General features: G+C 45.7%; 1 protein-coding gene across 1 annotated transcript; it reads right to left on the bottom strand.

The window, feature by feature from the left end:
- Positions 1-728: 728 nt before the first annotated feature.
- oplah (5-oxoprolinase, ATP-hydrolysing) lies at positions 729-24,164 on the bottom strand. The gene is given in 28 exon segments (XM_065006984.1): positions 729-1,492; positions 1,651-1,748; positions 1,897-2,057; positions 2,196-2,353; positions 2,482-2,631; positions 2,911-3,045; positions 3,852-3,998; positions 4,162-4,346; positions 4,689-4,863; positions 4,981-5,082; positions 5,259-5,419; positions 7,200-7,351; positions 7,788-7,900; positions 8,111-8,249; positions 8,391-8,528; positions 8,966-9,136; positions 10,450-10,562; positions 11,120-11,436; positions 11,969-12,036; positions 12,594-12,732; positions 16,527-16,594; positions 16,596-16,690; positions 16,885-17,080; positions 19,029-19,152; positions 19,969-20,083; positions 21,349-21,540; positions 21,771-21,942; positions 24,018-24,164. Coding segments are annotated over 27 exon segments (3,945 nt in total). The 5' UTR covers position 21,942; positions 24,018-24,164; the 3' UTR covers positions 729-1,330.
- Positions 24,165-26,927: the final 2,763 nt, after the last annotated feature.

The following is a 26,927-nucleotide window of genomic DNA, read 5'->3' as shown; positions in this document are numbered from 1 at the left end:
TCTTGTCTTTGATCCGCGGTCCCACTCCAACCAACCTCCTGCGGCTGGAACAGCAATGCTCACTATCTCTCAATCTAGTCTCCATGCATGCTTGCCCAGAGCCTGTACCCCTTCCCCTGGAACCCCCCCCGGACCTCTCAGCCTCACCGCACCCAAACCCTCCTGCTGTCTCCTTATCTCCCAGAACACCCTGTAATTCATATTGGGGTCTGGGCTTTAGTTTGAGGGGATACTGTAAACCTAGGCACCATGCAGGGGTTAGTGTTGTAACTGAGGCCTGTGAGCACAATCAATGTACTCATTCCCATAGCTCACAGACCCGTCATGACACGGGTTATTTTGTGTAACATGTCATGTGGTGCTCTGAACACAAGGTGGCAGTGCAAGAACAGCAAACTAGAGGGGTCAGTCATTTTGGCGTGTGTGTGAATTTTGATAACTACTTTCCTTGGTTCTCTGGGAGACTCAATTGCATACTCCTTGCTGCCTCAACGCATTGGATGAGCAATGAGTTTTGAGAAGGAGAGTATGCAATTGGGATGCTCCCTGATGTCAGGGCTGTGCTCGAACTGCTACTGTAAAACCTCCTGAATGTTTTAAATGGTGTCATTTTTCAATAAATAAATGGCAAGCTTTCAAATGTGTTCAATTGGGATCACATCTGCATGTATCCAGCTCCAAACTAGTTGTATAATAATGGAATGAAAGTCAAAGTTCCACACAACAAATCCAATGCAGCAATTTACTGTATCCATCTGATCCAAAGGTCGGCTAATCTTCGTTACATCAACAGATTTGAAGAGTAATGTTTCAAGTCTAGTTAGTTAACACCCTTGAAGCCATACAACTGTATAATCTAGTGTTGCTTTTACATCCTGTTTCTAATCAGTTGTGGTGAGAGGCAGTAGACTAGATGTCTACAGATAGCTTTAACACACTGCCTAAGCTTAAAGGAAAATACAACAAACGATACTGTTGACACAGGTCAGGTTAACCCTTGACCTGAATGAATCTAGGCCTAAAGGTTTACTGTCTTCAGAGGATTAAACTTGTTTCATTAACTCCCCTACCGGTGAAACAATTTCCATGTTTGTCTCTGTGCAAACTCAAAAGTACTGTAAAGGACATACCACTAGCATCCTATAAACACCGTAGTATGGGTTGTTGACTACAGACATGGAAAAAAAGGCATTGTTCAAGGCCTAAAAACGGGACATGAATGCATTAGCATTTTAAATGTTGTCTCCATCTTTGGCAGAGTCTCTCAGCACATCTCATCTTAGTGGAACTGTTTTTCTAGGTCTCTTTCCCCTCCAGCCCTGGCCTGTCCTCATACACCCTCCTGTGCCATGCGATACTCAAACACACTGCCCCTCTCAGAGAAGTTGTCATTGAAGCGCCTGCGCTTTTTAAGGAGTCTTCCATCCCCAGCTGTTTGCTTGTCCTCCTCACCATATCCACCTCCACCAGGTGTGTACAGGCAAAACATATCCTGCAACACAGAAACACACATACTCAGAACAAAAGACAAGATGAGTACAATGCAAGAACACTAACAGGCCCATAGTGGGCAGTACACCACACCAACAGTCCCATACAGATGTGCCACACAGACAAACTCTGACAGCCATGACAGTAGTATAGTCTCACCCCAGGTTCCAGGCTCACAGTGGTCTTGGCCCCCAGGTTGAGAACCCTTCCATCTGCTCTGTGGAGCTGGTTCAGGCCTGATGCCCCACAGTCACCCCCTAAGAGAGAGAACAGAATACAATGAACAACAAACCATAGAAGATGTTATGACTAGAAGACATGCTACAAGACAGCTACTCAATCAAAACTACACAGACATTATCATACTAATAAAGGTCATTGGAGAGGTCATAGGTGAGAGATTACCATGGAGACCATAGGGTCGGGTGGAGCGCCTCTCTGTCAGAACTGACAGGACCACCTTATTCCTGAACAGGAGCTTCCGGATCACCCCGTCGCCCCCACGGTACTCCCCTGCCCCCCCCGAGCCGGGCCGCAGGGAGAAGTGCTCCAGAACCACAGGGTACCTGAGAATCAGATCAACAGGACAGAATAAATGATTGCTAGCCAACTAGGTTAAAGACAACTACAATGGAACTGAATGTTAAGGCATTGCCTTTCTCACTGTAGAAGGTTAAAGCCTCTATTATAAATCCTCCACCCACCTCTTCTCCAGAATCTCTGGGTCGGTGATGCGTGTGTTAGTCATGTGACTGTGGACACCACTCCGCCCAGTCCAGCCTGGACCAGCACCTGCTCCCCCGGCAACCGTCTCGTAGTAACCGCTCCCCTCGCTGCCGAAAGTCACATTGTTCATGCAGCCCTGAGTGAGTGAGTGAGTGAGTGAGAGAGAAGAAACGAGAGAGGGAGGGCTGGTAACACTCAAACATCAAGACTATTGCTCCATCTGGAACTGTAGCAGGACTCTCCAGTAGCAGCTCTCTCTCCTACCTGTGAGGCAGCGCAGACCTCGAAGGCACGGAAGATGACATCAACCACCCGCTGTGACGTCAACACATTCCCCCCCACGACAGCGGCATTCTGGGAAGGCTGGAGAATGGAGCCGCTGGGAATGATGACCTTGATTGGAGTGAGACAGCCCTGAGAGACAGTGGTTTAATTAATACATTCTCCATATAGAGAGACTGTTTCACATATCATAATAATATTATTATTATGTTGCCTCATTCTACATTCAGTGCAGACATGTCATTAGAAGTGATCATATCACCTAAAGGGCAACTCTTCCATACAAAAGAAACCTAAAGCTGTTGGTATACTGAGCCCAAACTTCAACGTTGCAGTATCCATGATCCCAGCATATGTTTCCCATTACTGACTTTGTTCTGTGGTAGATTGAGATTGTGAACGGTGTCTGACCTGGTTGAGGGGGATGTCTTGGCCCACCATGCAGCGCAAGCAGTAGATGAGGGCAGAGAAGGTGATGGCACGAGGGGCGTTGCAGTTCCCCCACACCTCTGTCCCCGTCCCTGTGAAGTCAAATACTGCACTGCCCTGGGAGGTACGATAGCGAGATACAGGGATAGAGAGAACGAGAGAGAGAGAGGGATCAAGGGATAGAGAACGAGGGATAAAGAGAATGAGAGAGAGACTGCCCAATGTATGACCATATTAGAGAGACATATTTCCCCCAGATTACACAGATCCACAAAGAATTCGAAAACAAATCCAATTTTGAAAAACTCCCATATCTTTTGGGTGAAATTCCACAGTGTGCCATCACAGCAGCAATATTTGTGACCTGTTGCCACGAGAAAAGGGCAACCAGTGAAGAACAAACACCATTGTAAATACAACCCATATTTATGCTTATTCATTTTATCTTGTGTCCTTTAACTATTTGTACATTGTATATATATATATAATATGACATTTGTAATGTCTTTACTGTTTTGAAACTTCTGTATGTGTAATGTTTACTGTTAATTTTTGTTGTTTTTCACTTTATATATTCACTTTGTATGTTGTCTACCTCACTTGCTTTGGCAATGTTAACACATGTTTCCCATGCCAATAAAGCCCTTGAATTGAATTGAAATTGAAATTGAATTGAGAGAGAACGAGAGAGAGGAATAGAGGGAACGAGAAAGGAGCAGTAATGTTGATTAACATTAACAGTAGTTGTTGCCCAGTCTTTGATGGTGGGTAGCACACTGGTTGCCAGATCTGTCTATTTCTACCAACACTTCTCTCGTATTCGTAGGCCTGACAAACACGAAAGAGCAAGAGGAGTTTGCTCCAGTACAAACAAATCTGGTGCCCCAGCCATGCTAGATGGGTAGTATTAGATCTCCACCCACCTCGTTCTCATTAATCTGGACCCGCAATCTGATTGGTGTTCCATCGTCCATGAAGTCCTCTGCCTCCACCTCCAAGGAGCCCGTCTGTTTCTGCCAGCAACGGGCAAACTCTTTCAGCATGTCTCTCACCGCCAGCTCTGCATTGGTCTGGAATCACACACACCCACACACACACATTACACAAAGACAAACACCTGAACAGGAATGCTGACCACTCCGTTTATAATGTGATATGACCTTAGAATCCAAATAAAGCTAATACAATACAGCCCAACTGAAAGAAGCAATCTCACAGTGACGTCCTCCTCACCTGGATGTACCCCATGTAGGCCTGCACCACAGCCAGCCCATAGCTGTCAATCAACTCCCCCACCAGCGTGCTCCCTCGCTGATTGGCTGCCACTTGAGCTCGCAGGTCTGACAGGTTGTCATGGAGATTGCGAGTCCCAGAGCAGTCTGGGTACTGAGCCGGAGCCATGAGGGCTTCAGTTACAGCTGACAAAGGAGGAGAAAGAAATAAAGCGAGAGAGAGAGAGAAGGAAAGATCAGTACAATGCCATGGAAACGTTATTTCAAAACAGATTCCTGGAGTGCTTTGAATTCCTAGGATTTAAGCCAGTCAGACAAGTCTCATGGTGTGTTTAGTGAATCTCAACATATCCTATTGTGACTATAGCTTTACACTGAAAGCCACTGCTACCAACATCTCCTGGCTACAACACATTATACAGCCAACTGATAACAACACACAATCTCAATGACTGCCAGTGCCAAGCAGATATTACAACATATTGGCTCTCCCTTTCATAAGGGTTCCTCTCCGTAGAATTTCCTCACCCTCCTCCTGGAAGACTCCAGCAGTGACCAGTTTGAATGAGGTGAAGACAGCACCCTCCTGCTGCAGGGAGGTGGAGTGGGGGGGCATGGAGCCCGGGGTAATCCCCCCGATGTCTGCATGGTGCCCCCTACTGGCCACAAAGAACACTGGCCCACTCACACCACTCCTGAACACCTGAGAGGGACAGAGAGCGCGATATATAGTGATAAGGGGCTCCAGGCCCCCCCACCCCGGGCTCCAGGCCCCCGACTCCACCTCATGTTTCTAGGGACTATTATCAGTGAAACTCACCGGAGTGATGACAGTGAGGTCAGGGAGGTGACTGCCTCCTGCACATGGATGATTACTCAGAATCACATCACCTTCTTTCATGATGCTCCCTATGGATTTGATCTGTAGATGACAAGGATAGAAATAAGGAAAGCGGGACAGAGAGACATGACAATATACTCTTCCTGGCTTAGTGTGAGAATGTCTCCAATTCCCCAAATACTTGCTTAGTATGTTTTGCAGACTTTGAATAGATTGTTAAAGCAGTGAATTGTCATGCTTGCAGTGATCGTCCAGACCTGGTATTGGACGGTCTCCTGCATGGCTCCCAGGTGAACAGGGATGTGTGGTGCGTTGGACACCAGGCCTCCGTCAGGACCAAACACAGCGCAGGAAAAGTCCAGACGCTCCTTGATGTTGGTGGAGATGGAGGTTCTCTGGAGCACTCTGCCCATCTGTTCTGTAGATGCATGAGACAATGGGGCATTTAATGGAGATTTCAGGGAAAACTTAGTGGTGGTTTGCTGTTTTCAGTTAGTTACCTTTCTGTTACTTAAATGGCAATGGTACAGTTGAAGTTGGAAGTTTACATAAACAGGTTTTAATGACCTAAGTGTATCAACCACTCCACAAATTTCTTGTTAACAAACTATAGTTCTGGCAAGACGGTTAGGACATCTACTTTGTGCATGACACAAGTCATTTCTACAACAATTGTTTACAGACAGATTATTTCACTTATAATTCACGGTATCACAATTCTAGTGGGTCAGAAGTTTACATACACTAAGTTGACTGTGACTTAAACAGCTTGGGAAATTCCAGCAAATGATGTCATGGATTTAGAAGCTTCTGATAGGCTAATTGACATAATTTGAGTCAATTGGAGGTGTACCTGTAGATGCATTTCAAGGCCTACCTTCAAACTCAGTGCCTCTTTGCTTGACATCATGGGGAAATCAAAAGAAATCAGCCAAGACCTCAGAAAAAAAAATTGTAGACCTCCACAAGTCTGGTTCATCCTTGGGAGCAATTTCCAAACGTCTGAAGGTACAACGTTTATCTGTACAGTCGTGGCCAAGAGTTTTGAGAATGACACAAATATTACTTTTCACAAAGTCTGCTGCCTCAGTTTGTATGATATTTGCATATACTCCAGAATGTTATGAAGAGTGATCAGATGAATTGCAGTTAATTACAAAGTCCCTCTTTGCCATGCAAATGAACTGAATCCCACAAAAATATTTCCACTGCATTTCAGCCCTGCCACAAAAGGACCAGCTGACATCATGTCAGTGATTCTCTTGCTAACACAGGTGTCAGTGTTGCCGAGGACAAGGCTGGAGATCACTCTGTCATGCTGATTGAGTTCGAATAACAGACTGGAATCTTCAAAAAGGAGGGTAGTGCTTGGAATCATTGTTCTTCGTCTGTCAACCATGGTTACCTGCAAGGAAACACGTGTCGTCATCATTGCTTTGCACAAAAAGGGCTTCACAGGCAAGGATATTGCTGCCAGTAAGACTGCAACTAAATCAACCATTTATCGGATCATCAAGAACTTCAAAGAAAGCGGTTCAATTGTTGTGAAGAAGGCTTCAGGGCGCCCAAGAAAGTCCAGCAAGCGCCAGGACCGTCTCCTAAAGTTGATTCAGCTGTGGGATCGGGGCACCTCCAGTACAGAGCTTGCACCAGGAATGGCAGCAGGCAGGTGTGAGTGCATCTGCACGCACAGTGAGGCAAAGACTTTTGGATGATGGCCTGGTGTCAAGAAGGGCAGCAAAGAAGCCACTTCTCTCCAGGAAAAACATCAGGGACAGACTGCAAAAGGTACAGCGATTGGACTGCTGAGGACTGGGGTAAAGTAATTTTCTCTGATGAATTCCCTTTCTGAAACAAATCATTCTCTCTACTATTATTCCGACATTTCACATTCTTAAAATAAAGTGGTGATCCTAACTGACCTAAGACAGGGGATTTTGATTAAATGTCAGGAATTGTGACAAACTGAGTTTAAATGTATTTGGCTAAGGTGTATAAACTTCCAACTTCAACTGTAAATGGCAATGATTTTCTCCATGACAAGTTTGACACTCCCTAACCCTCATTCTTCTGCATCCTCGACTCCCATCCATTTCCCTCTCAGCTATCCACCGGTTATCCTCTATCCGTTTTCACACTATCCTCCCCATCTTTCCCATCCCCCTCCCTCGGTCCCTCCTCCCTGGGTACTAACGTACCTGCGATGCTCATGAAGCGATGGGAGAAGATGGACAGCTGCACAGTGTTGAGTTCAGTTCCCAGGAGGCAGTGGGGGTCGGAGCCCACGGCGATGCACACATCACCCCCTTCTGTCAGATGGGCCACACAGCTGGGCTCCACCAGGATGGTGCTGGGAGGAAACAACCCAATGACAGCGTCTAAAACAGTACTTACAGAGGACATTACTCTGGTCTATAGCAGTGGTTCTCAATCCTGGTCCTGAGGACCCAAAGGGGCAAACAAAATGTATTTTTGCTCTAGCACTACCTACCTGATTCAAATCATCAAAGCCTGATGAAGAGTTGATGATTTGAATCAGGTGTGTAGTGCCCAGGGCAAAAACAAAAATGGTCACCCCTTTAGGTCCCCAGGACCAGGATTGAGAACCACCGGGCTATAGAATGCCAGCATCATCTAACCCAACGGGTGTAATTCAGTGGCTATTTTAGGCTTGAAAACTAATCTGAATTTAGTATTTGCAATGTCATTATTTGTAAATACTCCAAGGTAGCCTTGTCCCTTCTCCCTTCCTGACACTTAAATGATACAGCATGACAAATACACACCTGTTCTTGTCTATGATGATGGCTGGACCGGGGATATTGTGGTCACATGGCAACTCCTCCCACAGGTAAACACTTGTATCCAGGTAACCATCCTCAAAGTAACACTTGGTTATCTTAGGGATGGAAATGAGGATATATTTGTGAGGATCCCAGGATGGAGCCATACATTAAATATACTGTAATACTACTTGGTACTCACATAAAAGGAGACTGTATTCACAGCCCCGTAAACACAGGTGAAAAAATTGACATTACTTTGAGATGTACAGTAAGGAAACTGTGCTTGTGATGATTTGTGACCCTCCAAATACTAATCTCTTTACCGTAGTGGCTTTGAGAATTCCAGATCCCATCTTGGTGTTGGTCACAGATTTGATTCCGGACTTCCCAGAGCCCCTGACTCTGATGTCATCCACAATGATTGGCCGGTCTGGGATGGTGAAGCCAAACTCCTGCAGGTAGCTGGGAAGGAGAGAGAGGGAGAGAGGGAGGGAGGGGTAGAGAGGGAACATGAGGGCTCCGTGAGATGGTTGTAGATGTAAGATCATTGGTTGTTATCATGAAGGAACATTAAGGAGTGAGGGGAAAGGTTCATGTGCTCACCGCTTAGTGAAGGCACTACGGAAGTCCCCTGACTTACAAGACCGAGAGTTGCCGGGGTAACCTGTGGCTGTCACCATAAGAGCACAGTCTGTTTTCTCGTAACGCAGGTGGAGGAAAACCTCAGTGGTTATCTGAGAGCTGAGAGAGAAAGAGAGACAAGAAAGCATTGGTTCCTTCTTAATTATAACCGGTGGTTTGAGCCCTGAATGCTGATTGGCTTAAAGCTGTGGTATATCAGACTGTATACCACCGTTATGACCCAAAATGACTTTTCACTGTTTTAATTATGTTGGTAACCAGTTTATAATAGCAATAAGGCATCTCAGGGGTTTGTGGTATATGGCCAATATACCACGGCTAAAGGCTGTATCAAGGCACTCTGCATAGCGTTGTGCATAAGAACAGCCCTTAACCGTGGTATATTGGCCATATACATTTACATTTGACATTTAAGTCATTTAGCAGACGCTCTTATCCAGAGCGACCACACCTCCTCGGGCAGTATTTCTTAATTATAGAACCCAGACGATTGAAAAGAGTGTGTGTGTGTGTGTGTGAGTGCTCATGTGTCTGACCTGCTGAAGCCGCGGTCTCTCAGGGTCTCTGTACAACGCTGGGTCAGCTGCTCCACCCTGTGGTCCAGCTCAGAGAAGGAGCGAGGGTTGTACTGCAGAGAGCACGGCTCTTGGACCTCCTCCACCACATCAGCCAGCGCCAGGCCGTAGGCCGACAACACACCACTGTACCTGGGAGAGAGAGAGACGGATGGAGAGATGTACTATTTTATTTTTCAATAAACTTGTGTAACACCTAAAGAGAAGGAGGAACATTGATTGAGTTTTATTTAATCTAGTGCTGAGGGATTAACCAATGTATTTCTTTTTTGTTATTAAACAACTAACTGACCGACGTCGTTTCAATTACTTGAATTCAATTTAGTTTGGGTTTTTTGTGAGCCCAACATGCCGCTTCTCTAGAGAGAAATCAAATCATTCACAATATATCTTTTTTTTACGTTTTATTGAAACTGAAGTCGAAAAGTGATGTTTTTTTTCTTCGAACAGACTTTAAAAAGCACTAATCTCTCAGCAGAAGGGAAATGTACCTAACGCCAACTTCTACACTATAATACACAGCGTCTAGTGAAAGTATACACACTCCTTGCAGTCTTCACATTTTGCTGCCTTATCTACAAAGGAATTCGATTACATTTTTTTTTCTAGAGAGATATACACAACCTACTACACATTTACAAAGTGAAAGAAAGTTATAGATAACAAACAATAAAGAAACAAAGATGTTTTGATTGTGTAGGTCTTCACAGCCCAGAGCTAACACTAGGTGAAAGCACCGTTGGCAGCCATTACAGCTGTGAATAATTGAATAAGATTCACTCGCACTCAACTTTTCCCCTTACTAGCACTGACTGTTAGCTACTTTATTGAGGAAAATGTACTTATTATGACTGAGGTTGTCCCACCTAGCTGAATGCCCTAAATCTCTCTGGATAAGAGCGTCTGCTAAATTACTAAAATGTAAATGTAAAATGTACAGTAACGAATCAAACTGTCAAATGACATCGTGAAAGGAACCAACAACAAGCCTAGCATTTTCATGCCAGCCTCTCTTGCTCACCCTCACTTTCTCTATCTGTCCCTCCTTGGAATACACAACCACATGTGTAGACAGGAAACAGGACTCCCTACTCAGACATGTGTAGACAGGAAACAGGACTCCCTACTCAGACATGTGTAGACAGGAAACAGGACTCCCTACTCAGACATGTGTAGACAGGAAACAGGACTCCCATACAGGACTCAGACATGTGTAGACAGGAAACAGGACTCCCTACTCAGACATGTGTAGACAGGAAACAGGACTCCCTACTCAGACATGTGTAGACAGGAAACAGGACTCCCTACTCAGACATGTGTAGACAGGAAACAGGACTCCCTACTCAGACATGTGTAGACAGGAAACAGGACTCCCTACTCAGACATGTGTAGACAGGAAACAGGACTCCCTACTCAGACATGTGTAGACAGGAAACAAGACTCACTTGTGAATGAAGACGGTCTTCATACCTAAAGCTTGTGCGATGGCACACGCATGTTGCCCACCTGCTCCACCGAAACATGCCAACACATGCTGAGAGGTGTCATGACCCTTAGCCTACACAGAAAGACAGAGAGGGCAAGCGACAGGGGGAGAGAGGGAGAGTCTTTGGAAAAGGCAGCAGAAACTTCTGTTCAACATGGAATTATCAGCAACATCAGAGCACTGCTGTAGTCTAACAACAAACTCCGCTGCTGTAGTCTAACAACAAACTCCGCTGCTGTAGTCTAACAACAAACTCCGCTGCTGTAGTCTAACAACAAACTCCGCTGCTGTAGTCTAACAAAAAACTCCGCTGCTGTAGTCTAACAAAAAACTCCGCTGCTGTAGTCTAACAACAAACTCCGCTGCTGTAGTCTAACAACAAACTCCGCTGCTGTAGTCTAACAACAAACTCCGCTGCTGTAGTCTAACAACAAACTCCGCTGCTGTAGTCTAACAACAAACTCCGCTGCTGTAGTCTAACAACAAACTCCGCTGCTGTAGTCTAACAACAAACTCCGCTGCTTATTTTGTATGTGAAAATGGGACTAATTCAAGTATTTCAACTAATGTCTCTAGTGAAACACCATACTACACAAAAAAAACATCAATATAATCCCTCCCATCAATACCTGTGTCAGTGCTCTGATGGGACGACACATGGCCTCGTTGGCCACTCTGATAAAACCCATAGCAACCTCCTCCATGCTCATCTCTGATTTGCTGCTCATGACCCTGCTGTTGTTTGAATGGGCGCTTCCGTCGGCGCTGCTCTGGGATTGGTTGGTGTAGAGGAAGTGGTTAATCTCGTGGGTGAGCTGTTGGAAGTGCTCCATGGTTTCCTCGTTGGACAGAGGCTCGTCCTCTCCAGGACCAAAGATCCTGGGGAAGTAGGAGGGGAGCAGGCGGCCCAGAGCCAGGTTGGCATCCGTCACAGTCAGAGGACCACCTATGAAGATCATATAGGAATACCTGGACATTACATCAGGCCTTTGACCACACTACAACTCACAGATTGATGTCTTCTCTGTAGTATTACCAAACCATAAGTGTTCAGAATATAGGCAATGCTATAAATAGCATACCATACCAACAGTAGCAGGAGAAAACTAAATGCTTTTGTAGGTTACTACAGTACTTCACTTGAGCTGTATCCAGAGCTGTTACATAATCTCACATTTCTGTTGGAATTTGGGAGTTATTCCAACTTTTTTAAGCCTTCCCCCTCAGCCACACCATCTTTCTACAGATGGGGTAGGGAAAAGGGACCAGGGAGGAAAAAGCTTCGGCCGTACAGATGTTAAAATGTCTGTACATTTTAATTTAACTGAGTGGAAAGGATTAAGGATAGAAATCTGTACCCGGGAGAAAAAGGGTAACAGCTCTATTCAACAGAGAAAAGGAGAGGAAAGAAGAGGAGCATGTGTGTGAGACAGAGAGAGGGACAGAGAGAGGGACGGGGTGGGGGGCAGTATTCCTACCCTTTCTGTAGCAGGCTGGTCCTGGATGGGCACCAGCTGACTCTGGACCCACAACAAACAGCCCTGACCTGGGAACAAAGAGGGGAGAATGAGGGGTCATGACTATAATGTCACATTTCCCTCCCTGTGGACTTACTGGACTAGATTGACTTCCACCACATACACAGTCATTCCCTGAGGAAGTTATACATTGCCATCCAATGTTTGTCTAATGAGTTCCTAGGTAGTAACTGTGGGTTAATGGTTTAGCTATTGCAGAACAGTCTGAGCATAAATCACAAACACGAGAAAATAGATATTATACTTCCCAGCAACAGACTGTGTACAGTGAAGTCTATGTAAACATACAGTATGCTGAAAGTATTTTTATTTTTTACCTTTATTTAACTAGGCAAGTCAGTTAAGAACAAATTCTTATTTTCAATGACGTCCTAGGAACAGTGGGTTAACTGCCTGTTCAGGGGCAGAACGACAGATTTGTACCTTGTCAGCTCGGGGGTTTGAACTTGTAACCTTGCGGTTACTAGTCCACCGCTCTAACCACTAGGCTACCCTGCCGCCGCATGCTGAAAGTATGCCGAAAGTCCATATTCATACTATGTGTGAACCTGTTGTCCTGACTGACCTGAAGAAGAGGCGGGAGCCACCGCCTGCTGCTACGGTGTTGATGTCTAGCTGTGGGGCCTGCAGGGTGACGCCAGCCGTGGTGGCCTCAAACACGTGCTCATAGTGACCCGCGTAGCGACTCACATCTGTAGACGTGCCTGAAGGGGGCACAGAGTGGCCCAGAGTAGCTGTTAGGGGCATGAAGTGTAAAAGAGCCCAAGTTTCCCTAAATGATGGAACGCTAGGACTTCCTCAGCCCAGTATTAGTGAATAATGTGAGATTTAGTCATCAAGGGCTTCAAAGAAGCCTTTGTCTAACATCCATCAGTACCATTCCTGCTTCCTGCTATGATCGTTTCCTTTTAAACCCTTTAGTTCACACCTCTCTCTCTTCTCAAAGTCAGCCACCCTTTAAGGCGTCCGCATGCTTCCCAGCCGAAACAGTTTGGAAGAGTTTGTGCATATATTATGACAACATTTTGTGATGTTTTCGTTTGTTTGACTTCGGTAAGGGTTTTTTCAGCTGTTCAACCACACAATTTTTTTCCCGGGAGGCAAGCCGAAGTCAGTAGTGATAGAAGAATTTGTATGTTTAAGATAATGACTAAAGTATTCCACCCTGAAACCATATAATTGTATGAAATGTGTTAGAGTCATAATCCAATAATGTGTGTGACTAGACTTTTTAAGACTAGGCCATTGTGTTACTATTTTCTCAGTGTGGGCAGGGTATAGTTGAGACATTCAAGGACAACTGAACTGTCGACTTGTGATAACGGTGAAACTAATAACTGGAAAGAGGCCTCCCCACACTAGGGAGGTGAAAAACTGTTAGAAATGGCTAGGCTTGCAGAAGATGATGAAACATGTTGCAGAAGTGTGATAAACAATGTATGTGAACTTTGGAAAAATACAGCCCACCTAAAGAGAGGTGGAGATTCTACTGATGGGAGTTCATTTGTGTGTGTGTGCTACAAAAAGATTATGTTCTCATTTTGAAGACAGAGCGCTCTCTGAATAAAGGACTGATCTATTGCAGACTGGGACTTTGTCTAATTCTTCATTAACCAGAGCCTTACAAAGCTTGAGTGATAGTTGAGTATAACCATTGAGATAGCTAAATTCTCGTGATAGGTAGTCAAAGTCTATCTGTTGATGATTGGTCAACAGTTTTTAAAAAAATTTATTTTACCTTTATTTAACTAGGCAAGTCAGTTAAGAACAAATTCTTATTTTCAATGACGGCCTAGGAACAGTGGGTTAACTGCCTGTTCAGTAGGGATTCTTCAATAAAGTCTTTGTTGTCATTCAACTCATTTTCATGCAAATGTTTTCATTGAGAAATACTGCAACAAACATTTTAGATGTAAAAATGCGCGACTAAGATCCTCGGCAAAAAGGTCAAAATTTATCACCGATTTTGTGAGTCATCTTCGAAAAATTCTGACTCTTTGCTAGGAAGTGTATACTGGCTACGGAGTCTCAACATGGACAAACAGTAGTATTTGTGCTTTTTTCTCATTTTTCATGCGAAGGTCTTTTAAGGGATTATGTGAGTACACTCGTTCAGTTCATCTAGACAACTTCAGCTAGCCGCCAACTGAACAGAAGCATGCTGACGCCTTTACCCACTTCCCCTGTCCTCATGCTATATAGGCTGCATATGGCCCCTCCCCCCCTTTACCCTCTTCCCCTGTCCTCATGCTATATAGGCTGCATATGGCCCCTCCCCCCCCTTTACCCTCTTCCCCTGTCCTCATGCTATATAGGCTGCATATGGCCCCTCCCCCTTTACCCTCTTCCCTTGTCCTCATGCTATATAGGCTGCATATGGCCCCTCCCTCCCTTTACCCTCTTCCCCTGTCCTCATGCTATATAGGCTGCATATGGCCCCTCCCCCTTTACCCTCTTCCCCTGTCCTCATGCTATATAGGCTGCATATGGCCCCTCCCCCCTTTACCCTCTTTCCTTGTCCTCATGCTATATAGGCTGCATATGGCCCCTCCCCCCTTTACCCTCTTCCCCTGTCCTCATGCTATATAGGCTGCATATGGCCCCTCCCCCTTTACCCTCTTCCCTGTCCTCATGCTATATAGGCTGCATATGGCCCCTCCCCCCTTTAGCCTCTTCCCCTGTCCTCATGCTATATAGGCTGCATATGGCCCCTCCCCCTTTACCCTCTTCCCTGTCCTCATGCTATAATAGGCTGCATATGGCCCCTCCCCCTTTACCCTCTTCCTTGTCCTCATGCTATATAGGCTGCATATGGCCCCTCCCTCCCTTTACCCTCTTCCCCTGTCCTCATGCTATATAGGCTGCATATGGCCCCTCCCCCCTTTACCCTCTTCCCCTGTCCTCATGCTATATAGGCTGCATATGGCCCCTCCCCCTTTACCCTCTTCCCTTGTCCTCATGCTATATAGGCTGCATATGGCCCCTCCCCCCCTTTACCCTCTTCCCTTGTCCTCATGCTATATAGGCTGCATATGGCCCCTCCCCCTTTACCCTCTTCCCCTGTCCTCATGCTATATAGGCTGCATATGGCCCCTCCCCCCTTTACCCTCTTCCCTGTCCTCATGCTATATAGGCTGCATATGGCCCCTCCCCCCTTTACCCTCTTCCCCTCATGCTATATAGGCCTCCCCTCCCCCTTTATGTCCTCATGCTATATAGGCTGCATATGGCCCCTCCCCCCTTTACCCTCTTCCCCTGTCCTCACGCTATATAGGCTGCATATGGCCCCTCCCCCTTTAGCCTCTTCCCCTGTCCTCACGCTATATAGGCTGCATATGGCCCCTCCCCCCTTTACCCTCTTCCCCTGTCCTCATGCTATATAGGCTGCATATGGCCCCTCCCCCCTTTACCCTCTTCCCTTGTCCTCATGCTATATAGGCTGCATATGGCCCCTCCCCCTTTACCCTCTTCCCCTGTCCTCATGCTATATAGGCTGCATATGGCCCCTCCCCCTTTACCCTCTTCCCTTGTCCTCATGCTATATAGGCTGCATATGGCCCCTCCCCCTTTACCCTCTTCCCTTGCCCTCATGCTATATAGGCTGCATATGGCCCCTCCCCCTTACCCTCTTCCCTTGTCCTCATGCTATATAGGCTGCATATGGCCCCTCCCCCTTTTACCCTCTTCCCTTGTCCTCATGCTATATAGGCTGCATATGGCCCCTCCCCCCTTTACCCTCTTCCCCTGTCCTCATGCTATATAGGCTGCATATGGCCCCTCCCCCTTTACCCACTTCCCTGTCCTCGTGATATATAGGCTGCATATGGCCCCTCCCCCTTTACCCACTTCCCCTGTCCTCATGCTATATAGGCTGCATATGCCCCCCCCCCCTTTAGCCTCTTCCCCTGTCCTCATGCTATATAGGCTGCATATGGCCCCTCCCCCCTTTACACTCTTCCCCTATTCTCATGCTATATAGGCTGCATATGGCCCCTCCCCCCTTTACCCTCTTCCCTTGTCCTCATGCTATATAGGCTGCATATGGCCCCTCCCCCTTTAGCCTCTTCCCCTGTCCTCATGCTATATAGGCTGCATATGGCCCCTCCCCCTTTAGCCTCTTCCCCTATCCTCATGCTATATAGGCTGCATATGGCCCCTCCCCCCCTTTACCCTCTTCCCTTGTCCTCATGCTATATAGGCTGCATATGGCCCCTCCCCCCTTTACCCTCTTCCCTTGTCCTCATGCTATATAGGCTGCATATGGCCCCTCCCCCCCTTTACCCTCTTCCCTTGTCCTCATGCTATATAGGCTGCATATGGCCCCTCCCCCCTTTACCCTCTTCCCCTGTCCTCATGCTATATAGGCTGCATATGGCCCCTCCCCCCTTTACACTCTTCCCTTGTCCTCATGCTATATAGGCTGCATATGGCCCCTCCCCCTTTAGCCGTTTCCTTCTTTTCCATTGTGCCCCCCACTACATCCTGTGCTCCTCCTCACCCCCCATGTCGAACCCAATGACAGGCTTGTTCTCTGTCTGGCTGTAGGAGGTGACGGCGTAGCCCACCACCCCCCGCGGGCCCAGACAGCACAGCCCGGGACCCACAGAACTGCTCCATGGGAGTGAGGCCGCCATCAGACTGCATGAAGAGAACACTCACACCCTACAGTTGAGAGAGAGGCGGAGGGAGTACAGGAGGTTGAGAGAGGCAGTCTTTTCAAGGTGTGTAGCTATACAGAATGTAAAGCTACACAAGAGTATGATCTCTCTGCACACCTATGAGTGCTCAGTAAATACAGCTACACAACATTATGTTAACATAACAAAACACATTTATTTACAAAAACACTGACTAACCTCCAGTCCACCTCTGAAGCCAGAGGTGAAGCCTTTCAAGTACTGGCGGATTTTAGGTGTGAGGTAGGCATCGGCGCATACGGTGTACCCGCGTGGCACTGCCCTCACCATGGGCATGACCTCACTGGACAGGGACACTTGGGTGAAACCCAGCCTGCGCGCCAATGACCCAACAGCCTTCTCATGGGCAGACCACCTGACATACAGAGAGAGAGAGACTTCTCACATCAGATTCATTCCATTATGTTCCTGTCCAACATATGAACTCAGCAAAAAAAGAAACATCCCTTATTCAATGAACCATAAACAATTAATGAACACGCACCTGTGGAAAGGTCATTAAGACACTAACAGCTTACAGACGGTAGGCAATTAAGGTCACAGTTATGAAAACTTAGGACACTAAAGAGCCCTTTCTACTGACTCTGAAAAACACCAAAAGAAAGATTCCCAGGGTCCCTGCTCATCTGAGTGAATGTGCCTTAGGTATGCTGTAAGGAGGCATGAGGACTGCAGATGTGGCCAGGGCAATAAATTGCAATGTCCATACTGTGAGACGCCTAAGACAGCTCTACAGGGAGACAGGACGGACAGCTGATCATCCTCACAGTGGCAGACCACGTATAAAAACACCTGCACAGTATTGGTACATCCGAACATCACACCTGCGGGACAGGTACAGAATAGCAACTGCCCGAGTTACACCAGGAACTCACAATCCCTCCATCGGTGCTCAGACAGTCTGCAATAGGCTGAGAGGCTGGACTGAGGGCTTGTAGGTATGCTATAAGGCAGGTCCTCACCAGACACCACCGGCAACAACGTTGCCTATGGGCACAAACCCACTGTCGCTGGACCAGACAGGACTGGCAAAAAGTGCTCTTCACTGACGAGTCGCGGTTTTGTCTCACCAGGGGTGATGGTCGGATTTGCGTTTATCGTCGAAGGAATGAGCGTTACACCGAGGCCTTTACTCTGGAACGGGATTGATTTGGAGGTGGAGGGTCCATCATGGTCTGGGGCGGTGTGTCACAGCATCATCGGACTGAGCTTGTTGTCATTGCAGGCAATCTCAACGCCATACGTTACAGGGAAGACATCCTCCTCCCTCATGTGGTACCCTTCCTACAGGCTCATCCTGACATGACCCTCCAGCATGACAATGCTACCAGCCATACTGCTCATTCTGTGCGTGATATCCTGCAAGACAGGAATGTCAGTGTTCTGCCATGGCCAGCGAAGAACCCGGATCTCAATCCCATTGAGCACGTCTGGTGAGACCTGTTGGATTGGAGGGTGAGGGCTAGGGCCATTCCCCCAGGAAATGTCCAGGAACTTGCAGGTGCCTTGTTGGAAGAGTGAGGTAATATCTCACAGCAAGAACTGGCAAATCTGGTGCAGTCCATGAAGAGGAGATGCACTGCGGTACTTAATGCAGCTGGTGGCCACACCAGATACTGACTGTTACTTTTGATTTTGAACCCCCCTTTGTTCAGGGACACATTATTCAATTTCTGTTATTCACATGTCTGTGGAAGTTGTTCAGTTTATGGCTCAGTTGTTGAATCTTGTTATGTTCATACAAATATTTACACATGTTAAGTTTGCTGAAAATAAACGCAGTTGACAGTGAGAGGACGTTTCTGTTTTTGCTGAGTTTAGTACTGTGAGGCAAACTGCAAAGTTGACTCACTAACTCGTACAGTGTTTTCTTGAAAAGCCTTTCAGTGTTCTCCATCCTGTTGAAAGGTTGTGTGGTCATCAGACCTGGCATTAAGCCGGACAGTTCTGAAGGTGCCTTTACAATGTACTTACATCCAGCGACTTTAAATTACTTTACAGTTTGAAACGGAGTAGAAAGAACCCTGTAAATCAATAAATGAGAACTCCCAGAATGCATGTAACAACGGAGAGAAACTCAACTTTCGAGATGGCAGGAGAAAAAGCGCAGTGAAGGAGAAGAGGGCCAGTCTTCCTTTACCCTTCTCAGACTGACTGTTCATGACCTTCCACATCTACTACAGTGATCTAACAACAAAAAAAACAGGTAATCTGACACCAGGCACTAGACACACACAACGACAATCTTTAAAGATAGTAAACTGGGAGAAACTCTTGCTGTCTGGGTTGGCAAGTATACTGACGTGTAGGAGTGTAGCAGCAGAACAGCCAGGCTGTGGATCCCCCGGGACAGGACTCCTCTCAGGTCGTCCTCCACACGCTGCATGTCCAGCTCACGCCACACCTCCAGGGAGTCCCCTGTACTGCCTGGAGGACAGAGACACAGGGCAGAGGTAAGGGACAGGTATATGTGTATGTGTGGATGCAAATTATTAACCCAAGCAGTTACCACTCAAACCTGTCATAAACTTGACATACAGGAGGCAATAGTCCTGTGGGAAATTTGCATCTGAAAATTGTATATGTTGAAAAAGCTCTCCTTGTCAGTCATTGTCTGTGCCTCAGTAGGAGCAGGAAACATATCCATATCATTTCCATATCTTGCAGGATATGGTCAAGAATACTGCACTCTCTGTGTTTAAATTTGTGTAATAATTAGTTTATTGTAAAATGGGTATTGTAATAGACTAAATGGTAAAAGACCCAATGCAGCTGTTTTTATCTCAATAGTAAAAAAATAAACAAAAATAGCTTCTTAGCATAGAACAATTTCTCATGAAAGAATTTTACTAAGACTATCTGGGAGTGGTTTGAGTGGGGAGGGAAAACTGAAAATGTGCTGATATTGGCAGAGAGGTGATGTCACCAGGCAGGCCACAATTCCATCCCACCCAAACAGGCAAACATTTCAGGCGGTCTTTTCAAACAGCTCTTACACTAAATCTTCCTTTTCACAGTATTATTCCAACCTCATATTCCAACCGGTTTTCACTTTGTCATTATGGGGTATTGTGTGTAGATTGAGGGGGAAATATTATTTCATCAACTTTAGAATTAGGCTGTAATGTAACAAAATGTGGAAAAAGTCAGGGGACCTGAATACTTTCTGAATGCACTGTGTAGTGGAGTCTGTGTAGCTGAAGGCCTGGATGTTATTGAGTTACTCCTGTGTAGTGCTGTTACCTGTGACAATACGCTTGGGTTCTTTCCTGGGTAGCTGGCAGCCATCTTGTCTAAGGACAACCCTCTCATCAACCTCAATGACCTCTTCATACAGCACGTCTGGAACAGCCACCTCCTGTCTCACACACACACACACACACACACAAAGAGCGTTAAGTTACTCTAACTTGCAAATAATCTAGACTCCCAACTTTATACTTTTAATAAAACAACTCAGTATTGACTATCCATGATGGAAGTTGATATTGGGTAAGAGCTGGCTGTCCTAGAAAAGGAAAAGTTGGGAAATGGTATTAGTCATCACTTACATATAAACCTTAGGACCTCCAACTAAAAATGATCAGAGGGCAGGGTCTGGTCCCAAAGGTGCAGCGGACAGCACAAAGCTGTTGCAATATCATTGGATATATGCTAGGTCAGTATGTCACCACAGTGACCTTTTCGACAGTCAAAGTTCACTCGGACCAACAGTAGAACACAGGTCTGGGGACAAACTCCAAGACCAACCCCCATGCGTGTACCTATCCTCCCATTACCTGCCCATGGAACCGTTTTTCTGAGACAGCTGCATGTTCCGTGTCTGCACAGAGTGTTTGTTTATGCACATGTATCTATGTGTGTTTTTCATTCTATGCTGCCACACATCTTCCAGTAAGCACAAGGTGTATTCATTCAGTCCCTGTTACGTCCCTCCCAACCCCTTAGCGCTCCCTGACAGGCCCACCTGTCCCTGCTAACAGAATGTAGATCATGTCTGTACTGTGAGCCCAGCAGGAGATGGGAGGGTGCAGCTGTAGTTCCAACAGGTCTCACACAGACCTACTGAGGAGCAGTGATACACTCCAGATGTGCAACCTTACACTCCCATTACAACACAACTAAACACGTATACACAGTAGAACAATGTCAAAGTATTCATTTAAGAAACAGAGACAATTGTGAGCTCTGCCTCTCAAACCCTTGATGCAATAAATTGGGGACTTTATCTGAAGCAGTATTAGATCCTAATTTAAAGAATCACTTACTAACTTTGTAGGCTTAGTATAAACTTGTTGTGAAAGAGTCTACCTAAACATTACTGAATCATTTGAAACGCTTCAATGATAAGAGTACATTATTCCATTACCAAGCAACATAGTGGAAAAGTGCCGACTGCCACTTGCGTATAGTATAATCAGCTCTCAGTTAACCGTCCCATTAGCACGGCCGGTATGGAATTGTTCAAGTGAGCATTCATTCATTCATCAATACATTAGTGTCAGTCTCCGACAAGGCAGGACATGACCCCCACCTCACCACCCCAAACAAAGGGCCCTCAAAGCAAAAACTCTATTGTGCTGTAGCATCAACCCAGTCTCCATTCCATAGAGAAGCACTAACCAAATCGAAGAGCTTTGGCCGGGCCTGGGTGCCAATATGCAACAGATCCTTGAACCCCTTTGTGACCAGGAGGGCAGTCCGCTCTCCCTGCCTCTCCAGTAGGGCATTGGTCGCCACTGTGGTGCCCATCCTGATCCAGCCAATCAGGGATGTCTCCACAGTCTGTTCCCTGGGAAATGCCTGCCCAGTCTCCTGTGAACATAGCAGGATGTAGTCGGGGGAGGGGGGGTTAGAGAGGATCACACATTAAGCACTGGTTTACCTCTTGTCTGCTGACGTCATGTCTGATCTCAGCTTGTCACAAGCTTTAACTAAAACTACTCTTCCGGCTCTCTTAATTTCTCCATAAACTACCTCTCTCTCATCTGTCTATTCCTTAGTCCTTTAATTCCTCTCCCCGTCTCTCCAGAGTTCCGTCTCACCTCCTCCAGAACCCTGCGGATCCCCTCAGTTGGAGCGTCTTTGTAGTTCTGGGGGTCGTGGGACAGCAGTTTCAGGACCCTCTCCCGGCCGTCAGGTAATCGGGCAAAGACGTCGGTGAAAGTACCACCACGGTCGATAGCAAAGTCAAACTTCCCTTCAGTCTCTGTCATCCTGAAGAAATTAAGGATGGACAGAGAACTGCTGCTCCTGAAATTCTGGACAAAACTACTCACTCAAGATGCAGTAATCTGGTTTCTGGAGAGATAGAGATATTTACAGTACCAGTCAAAAGTTTGGACACACCTACACATTCAATTATTATTATTATTTTCTACTATTTTCTACATGGTTTAATAATAGTGAAGACATCATAACTATGTGATAACACATGTAGAATCATGTAGTTAAAAAAGTGTTAAATCAAAATCTATTTTATATGTTAAATCAAAATCTATTTTATATATTAGATTCTTCAAAGTAGCCACCTTTTGCCTTGATGACAGCTTTTCACACTCTTGGAATTCTCTCAACCAGCTTCATGAGGTAGTCACCTGGAATGAATTTCAATTAACAGGTGTGCCTTGTTAAGAAGTTAATTTGTGGAATTTCTTTCCTTCTTAATGCGTTTGAGCCAATCAGTTGTGTTGTGACAAGGTAAGGGTGGTATAAAGAAGATAGCCCTATTTAGTAAAAGACCAAGTCCATATTACGGCAAGGACAGCTCAAATAAGTAAAGAGAAATGACAGTCCATCATTACTTTAAGACATGAAGGTCAGTCAATGCGGAACATTTCAAGAACTTTGAAAGTTTTATCAAGTACATTTGCAAAAACCATCAAGCGCTATGATGAAACTGGCTCTCATGAGGACTGAAAGGAAGGGAAGGAAGACACAGAGTTACCTCTACTGCAGAGGATATGTTCATTAGAGTTAACTGCACCTCAGATTGCAGCCCAAATAAATGCTTCACAGAGTTCAAGTAAGACACATCCCAACATCAACTGTTCAGAGGAGACTGTGTGAATCAGGCCTTCATGGCTGAATTGCTGCAAAGAAACCACTACTAATGGACACTAATAAGAAGAGACGTGCTTGGGCCAAGAAATACGAGCAATGGACATTAGACCAGTTGAAGTCTATCCTTTGGTGTGATGAGTCCAAATTTTTGATTTTTGGTTCCAACTGCCGTGTCTTTGTGAGACGCAGAGTAGGTGAACGGATGATTTCTGCATGTGTGGTTCCCACTGTGAAGCATGGAGGAGGAGGTGTGATGGAGCTTTGTTGGTGACACTGTCTGTGAACTATTTAGAATTTATGGCGCACTTAACCAGAATGGCTACCACAGCATTCTGTAGTGATACGCCATCCCATCTGGTTTGCGCTTTGTTTTCGACAGGACAATGACCCAAAACACTCCTCCAGGCTGTGTATGGGCTATTTGACCAAGAAGGAGAGTGATGGAGAGCTGCATCAGATGACCTGGCCTCAACCCAATTGAGATGGTTTGGGATGAGTGGGACCACAGAGTGAAGGAAAAGCAGCCTACAGGTGCTCAGCATGTGGTTACTCCTTCAAGACAGTTGGAAAAGCATTCCAAGTGAAGCTGGTTGAGAGAATGCCAAGAGTGTGCAAAGCTGTTATCAAGACAAAGGGTGGCTACTTTGAAGAACCTAAAATATATTTTTATTTGTTTAACACTTTTTTGGTTACTACATGATTCCATGTGTGTTATTTCATGGTTTTGATGTCTTCAGTGGTTCCACTACTGCATGTGCCACAGCAAATATATACCATATGCTACCAGAAGATTTGAAGAAATAAGTGCACTTAATAGTGGTTTTGCACATATTACAATATTATAGCCCATTATGTATATTATGTGTTTACTAGACTACGCCGAGGAAGCGCTAACTGGAGAGCAGTCTGGTGAGGACGGATGCAGTTTGTATCGCAGGCATGCAGTCTTTATCAATCGGCAATATTGTGCACTATTCTATTCATACAGAAAACTGTCATGAGCAATACATTCGATAAATCAATGCAGCAATTACTATATTATTATCCTAATTGCTTTGGTCATAAATGACGGATTGCCCCATTTATGTAGGTCGTTCATAAGTCACTGATCCACGAGCGACCACTTTGTACTGCGGGTGTAGTGGTAGGTTGGCATGGCTTTAATACATTTTTCTCGGTCAGTTTTCAAAAGTTGAGTGGGTAATTTTCCGATCTTTAGGGCTACTTACGAGTCTTCTTGCTCTGGGTTTATCACTGATGATCCGATGTGTCGCAAATCCTTGCCAGTCGTCTATCGTCCTTTGCCGTTCTCCTTCCTCACTCTCACCTCAATGCTGGAGATCTCTGCTCTGGTTACCAAAGTAAGTATGGTTTCTAATTTACTAAAGACTACACTCCACCCCTTTGCCTTTGGGCTCTACTTCTTCGACATGGCTGTCCGCAAACAAACGTTTAGGCTACGTGCATGACGCCACCTACTGTGCTGGAATATACGATCAATTGTGATCTGCCCAATTCTGTACTACCATTCAAATAAAATTAACCCCCTACCCCATTAAACTTGATATATTTCATGCTGAAAGATTCCACCCTTCAGATTATTCAGCATGTCAACAACCATTTCTACTGTAACATATGTTACCCTCAGTCTCCACAATAACCGTCAACATGTTATTTCTGCTTCCCACGACCCGAGTCATTATCAAAGTGTCCTTTGACACCGCGCGTTCATGGGCGCAAGATTTCTGAACAGGCCTCAGAACCATGCCAGGACCAGCAAAAACACCAGCCCGACATTAGGTTCACTTAGTTGAGGAGCAGCTGTGGAAGCTCCATCATTCCACTCTGTACTTCCACCCATCTGTCTTACACCCTATGCATAAGACTCATTTTATATCTATGAACCTTTCAAGCTGCTCTCTGCACCTGACATCCACCAAATGATGCACTATGTCCCCCCCCCCCCAATTACATCACTTAACCTTTTTTTATTTTACCAGGTAGGCTAGTTGAGAACAAGTTTTCATTTACAACTGCGACCTGGCCAAGATAAAGCAAAGCAACTCGACACATACAACAACACATAGTTACACATGGAATAGACAAAACATACAGTCAATAATACAGTAGAAAAAAAGAAAACAAAAAGTCTATATACAGTGAGTGCAAATGAGGTAAGATAAGAGAGTTAAGACATTGCTCCCACATTCAACTGAATCATGTTCCCCTCCACACTTGGAACTATCAAAATAAATAGTCGCACACTCCATGTGTAATCTCCCAGCAATTTAATGGGTATTTACCAACGTTTCGCATCACTGTGCTGCACCCTGAGGAAGGCACAGTGACCCTGAGGAAGGCACAGTGACCCTGAGGAAGACACAGTGACCCTGAGGAAGGCAGTGACCCTGAGGAAGGCAGTGACCCTGAGGAAGGCACAGTGGTGCCAAAACGTTGGTAAATACCCATTAAATTGCTGGGAGATTACACATGGAGTGTGCGACTTTCTTTATTTTGATATTTTATAGTTTATTGTCCGTTAGTCAGCACCTCCACACAAACTATTACTCTTTAACCGTTTCCTACTGATCAACCTTTTGGCCTCAATCACTCTTCCTCCCTTCACATGTTCTTTAATATCATCTGTGGACATAGATATCGGACCCCAGTGATGACTCCTCTCAACCTGCATAATCACCAGGGACATGGTTTTTAATATCATCTGTGGACATAGATATCGGACCCCAGTGATGACTCCTCTCAACCTGCATAATCACCAGGGACATGGTTTTTAATATCATCTGTGGACATAGATATCGGACCCCAGTGATGACTCCTCTCAACCTGCATAATCACCAGGGACATGGTTTTTAATATCATCTGTGGACATAGATATCGGACCCCAGTGATGACTCCTCTCAACCTGCATAATCACCAGGGGTTTTAATCTTCTTCCAATTAAGCTTTTCCATTTGCAGAATCTTTCAGGCTCTGGAGGAGATGTTCACAAGCTGCAGGCAGGGTAGCCATCTCCGTGTGTTCACAAGCTGCAGGCAGGGTAGCCATCTCCGTGTGTTCACAAGCTGCAGGCAGGGTAGCCATCTCCGTGTGTTCACAAGCTGCAGGCAGGGTAGCCATCTCCGTGTGTTCACAAGCTGCAGTCAGGGTAGCCATCTCCGTGTGTTCACAAGCTGCAGGCAGGGTAGCCATCTCCGTGTGTTCACAAGCTGCAGGCAGGGTAGCCATCTCCGTGTGTTCACAAGCTGCAGGCTGGGTAGCCATCTCCGTGTGTTCTCGAGCTGCAGGCAGGGTAGCCATCTCCATGTGTTCTCGAGCTGCAGGCAGGGTTGCCATCTCCGTGTGTTCACAAGCTGCAGGAAAAGTTGCCATGTCCGTTATTTTCCCCATGGCTTTCTCAGAAATTGGGCACCTTTGAAAATTATGTTGTGGGTGAAAATGTATTGGTTGCCGGTTTTTGGGCTACTTCTAAATTTCCCCGTGGCCGCCATGGCATTACTCAACAACAAAAACGACTTCACTGTGACCTGCTGTTGCTGACTATCCGGTAGTGAGCAGGCTGTTACTGAGTGTGTTACTGAGTGACTGGGGTGGAGGCCCGGAGGAGCGTGTGTGTGTGTTGAGAGAGCGCTGCACATAGATTGTAGGCGCTACAGCAGGCAACTGAGTCAGAGAAGTACGCTCGCATGTCGTGACAACTGTTTTACCAGTTGTAGGTAGGCCATTTAGATAGAAATAGGTGTCTAGATAATGACAAACTTCTTTCCCATAAAACATTAATGCGCTAGAACTGATATAGTGGCGACAAAGCACTGTAAAATGCACTGTAGGGCACTAGATCGGGTTAGATACATTCGCTCAGAGGACGTTTAAAGTAAACTGCATTCCAATGTCGATTTTTGTGGAAAAATGTATGAAGCAAAGGGTTTTATAAAAGCATGCTTAGTTCGTGGCTCTCGAGCTCTGCGCAAATTCAGATTTGAAATGGAAGTTATGGAACTCCCTTGCATGCTTCTTTTATGGGGAAAAGGTCCACAATGAAACTGACATTAAATGTGGAGAATGATACACTTGCAACTTTTGCCAATTCATTTATATGCCATTGTAGGCAACTAGTAGCA

This window comes from Oncorhynchus nerka, linkage group LG22 (genome assembly GCF_034236695.1).
Source record: "Oncorhynchus nerka isolate Pitt River linkage group LG22, Oner_Uvic_2.0, whole genome shotgun sequence".
NCBI classification, from domain to species: Eukaryota; Metazoa; Chordata; class Actinopteri; order Salmoniformes; family Salmonidae; genus Oncorhynchus; species Oncorhynchus nerka.
Note: the sequence above shows the minus strand (reverse complement) of the source record. Positions and strands in the feature narration are given on the sequence as shown.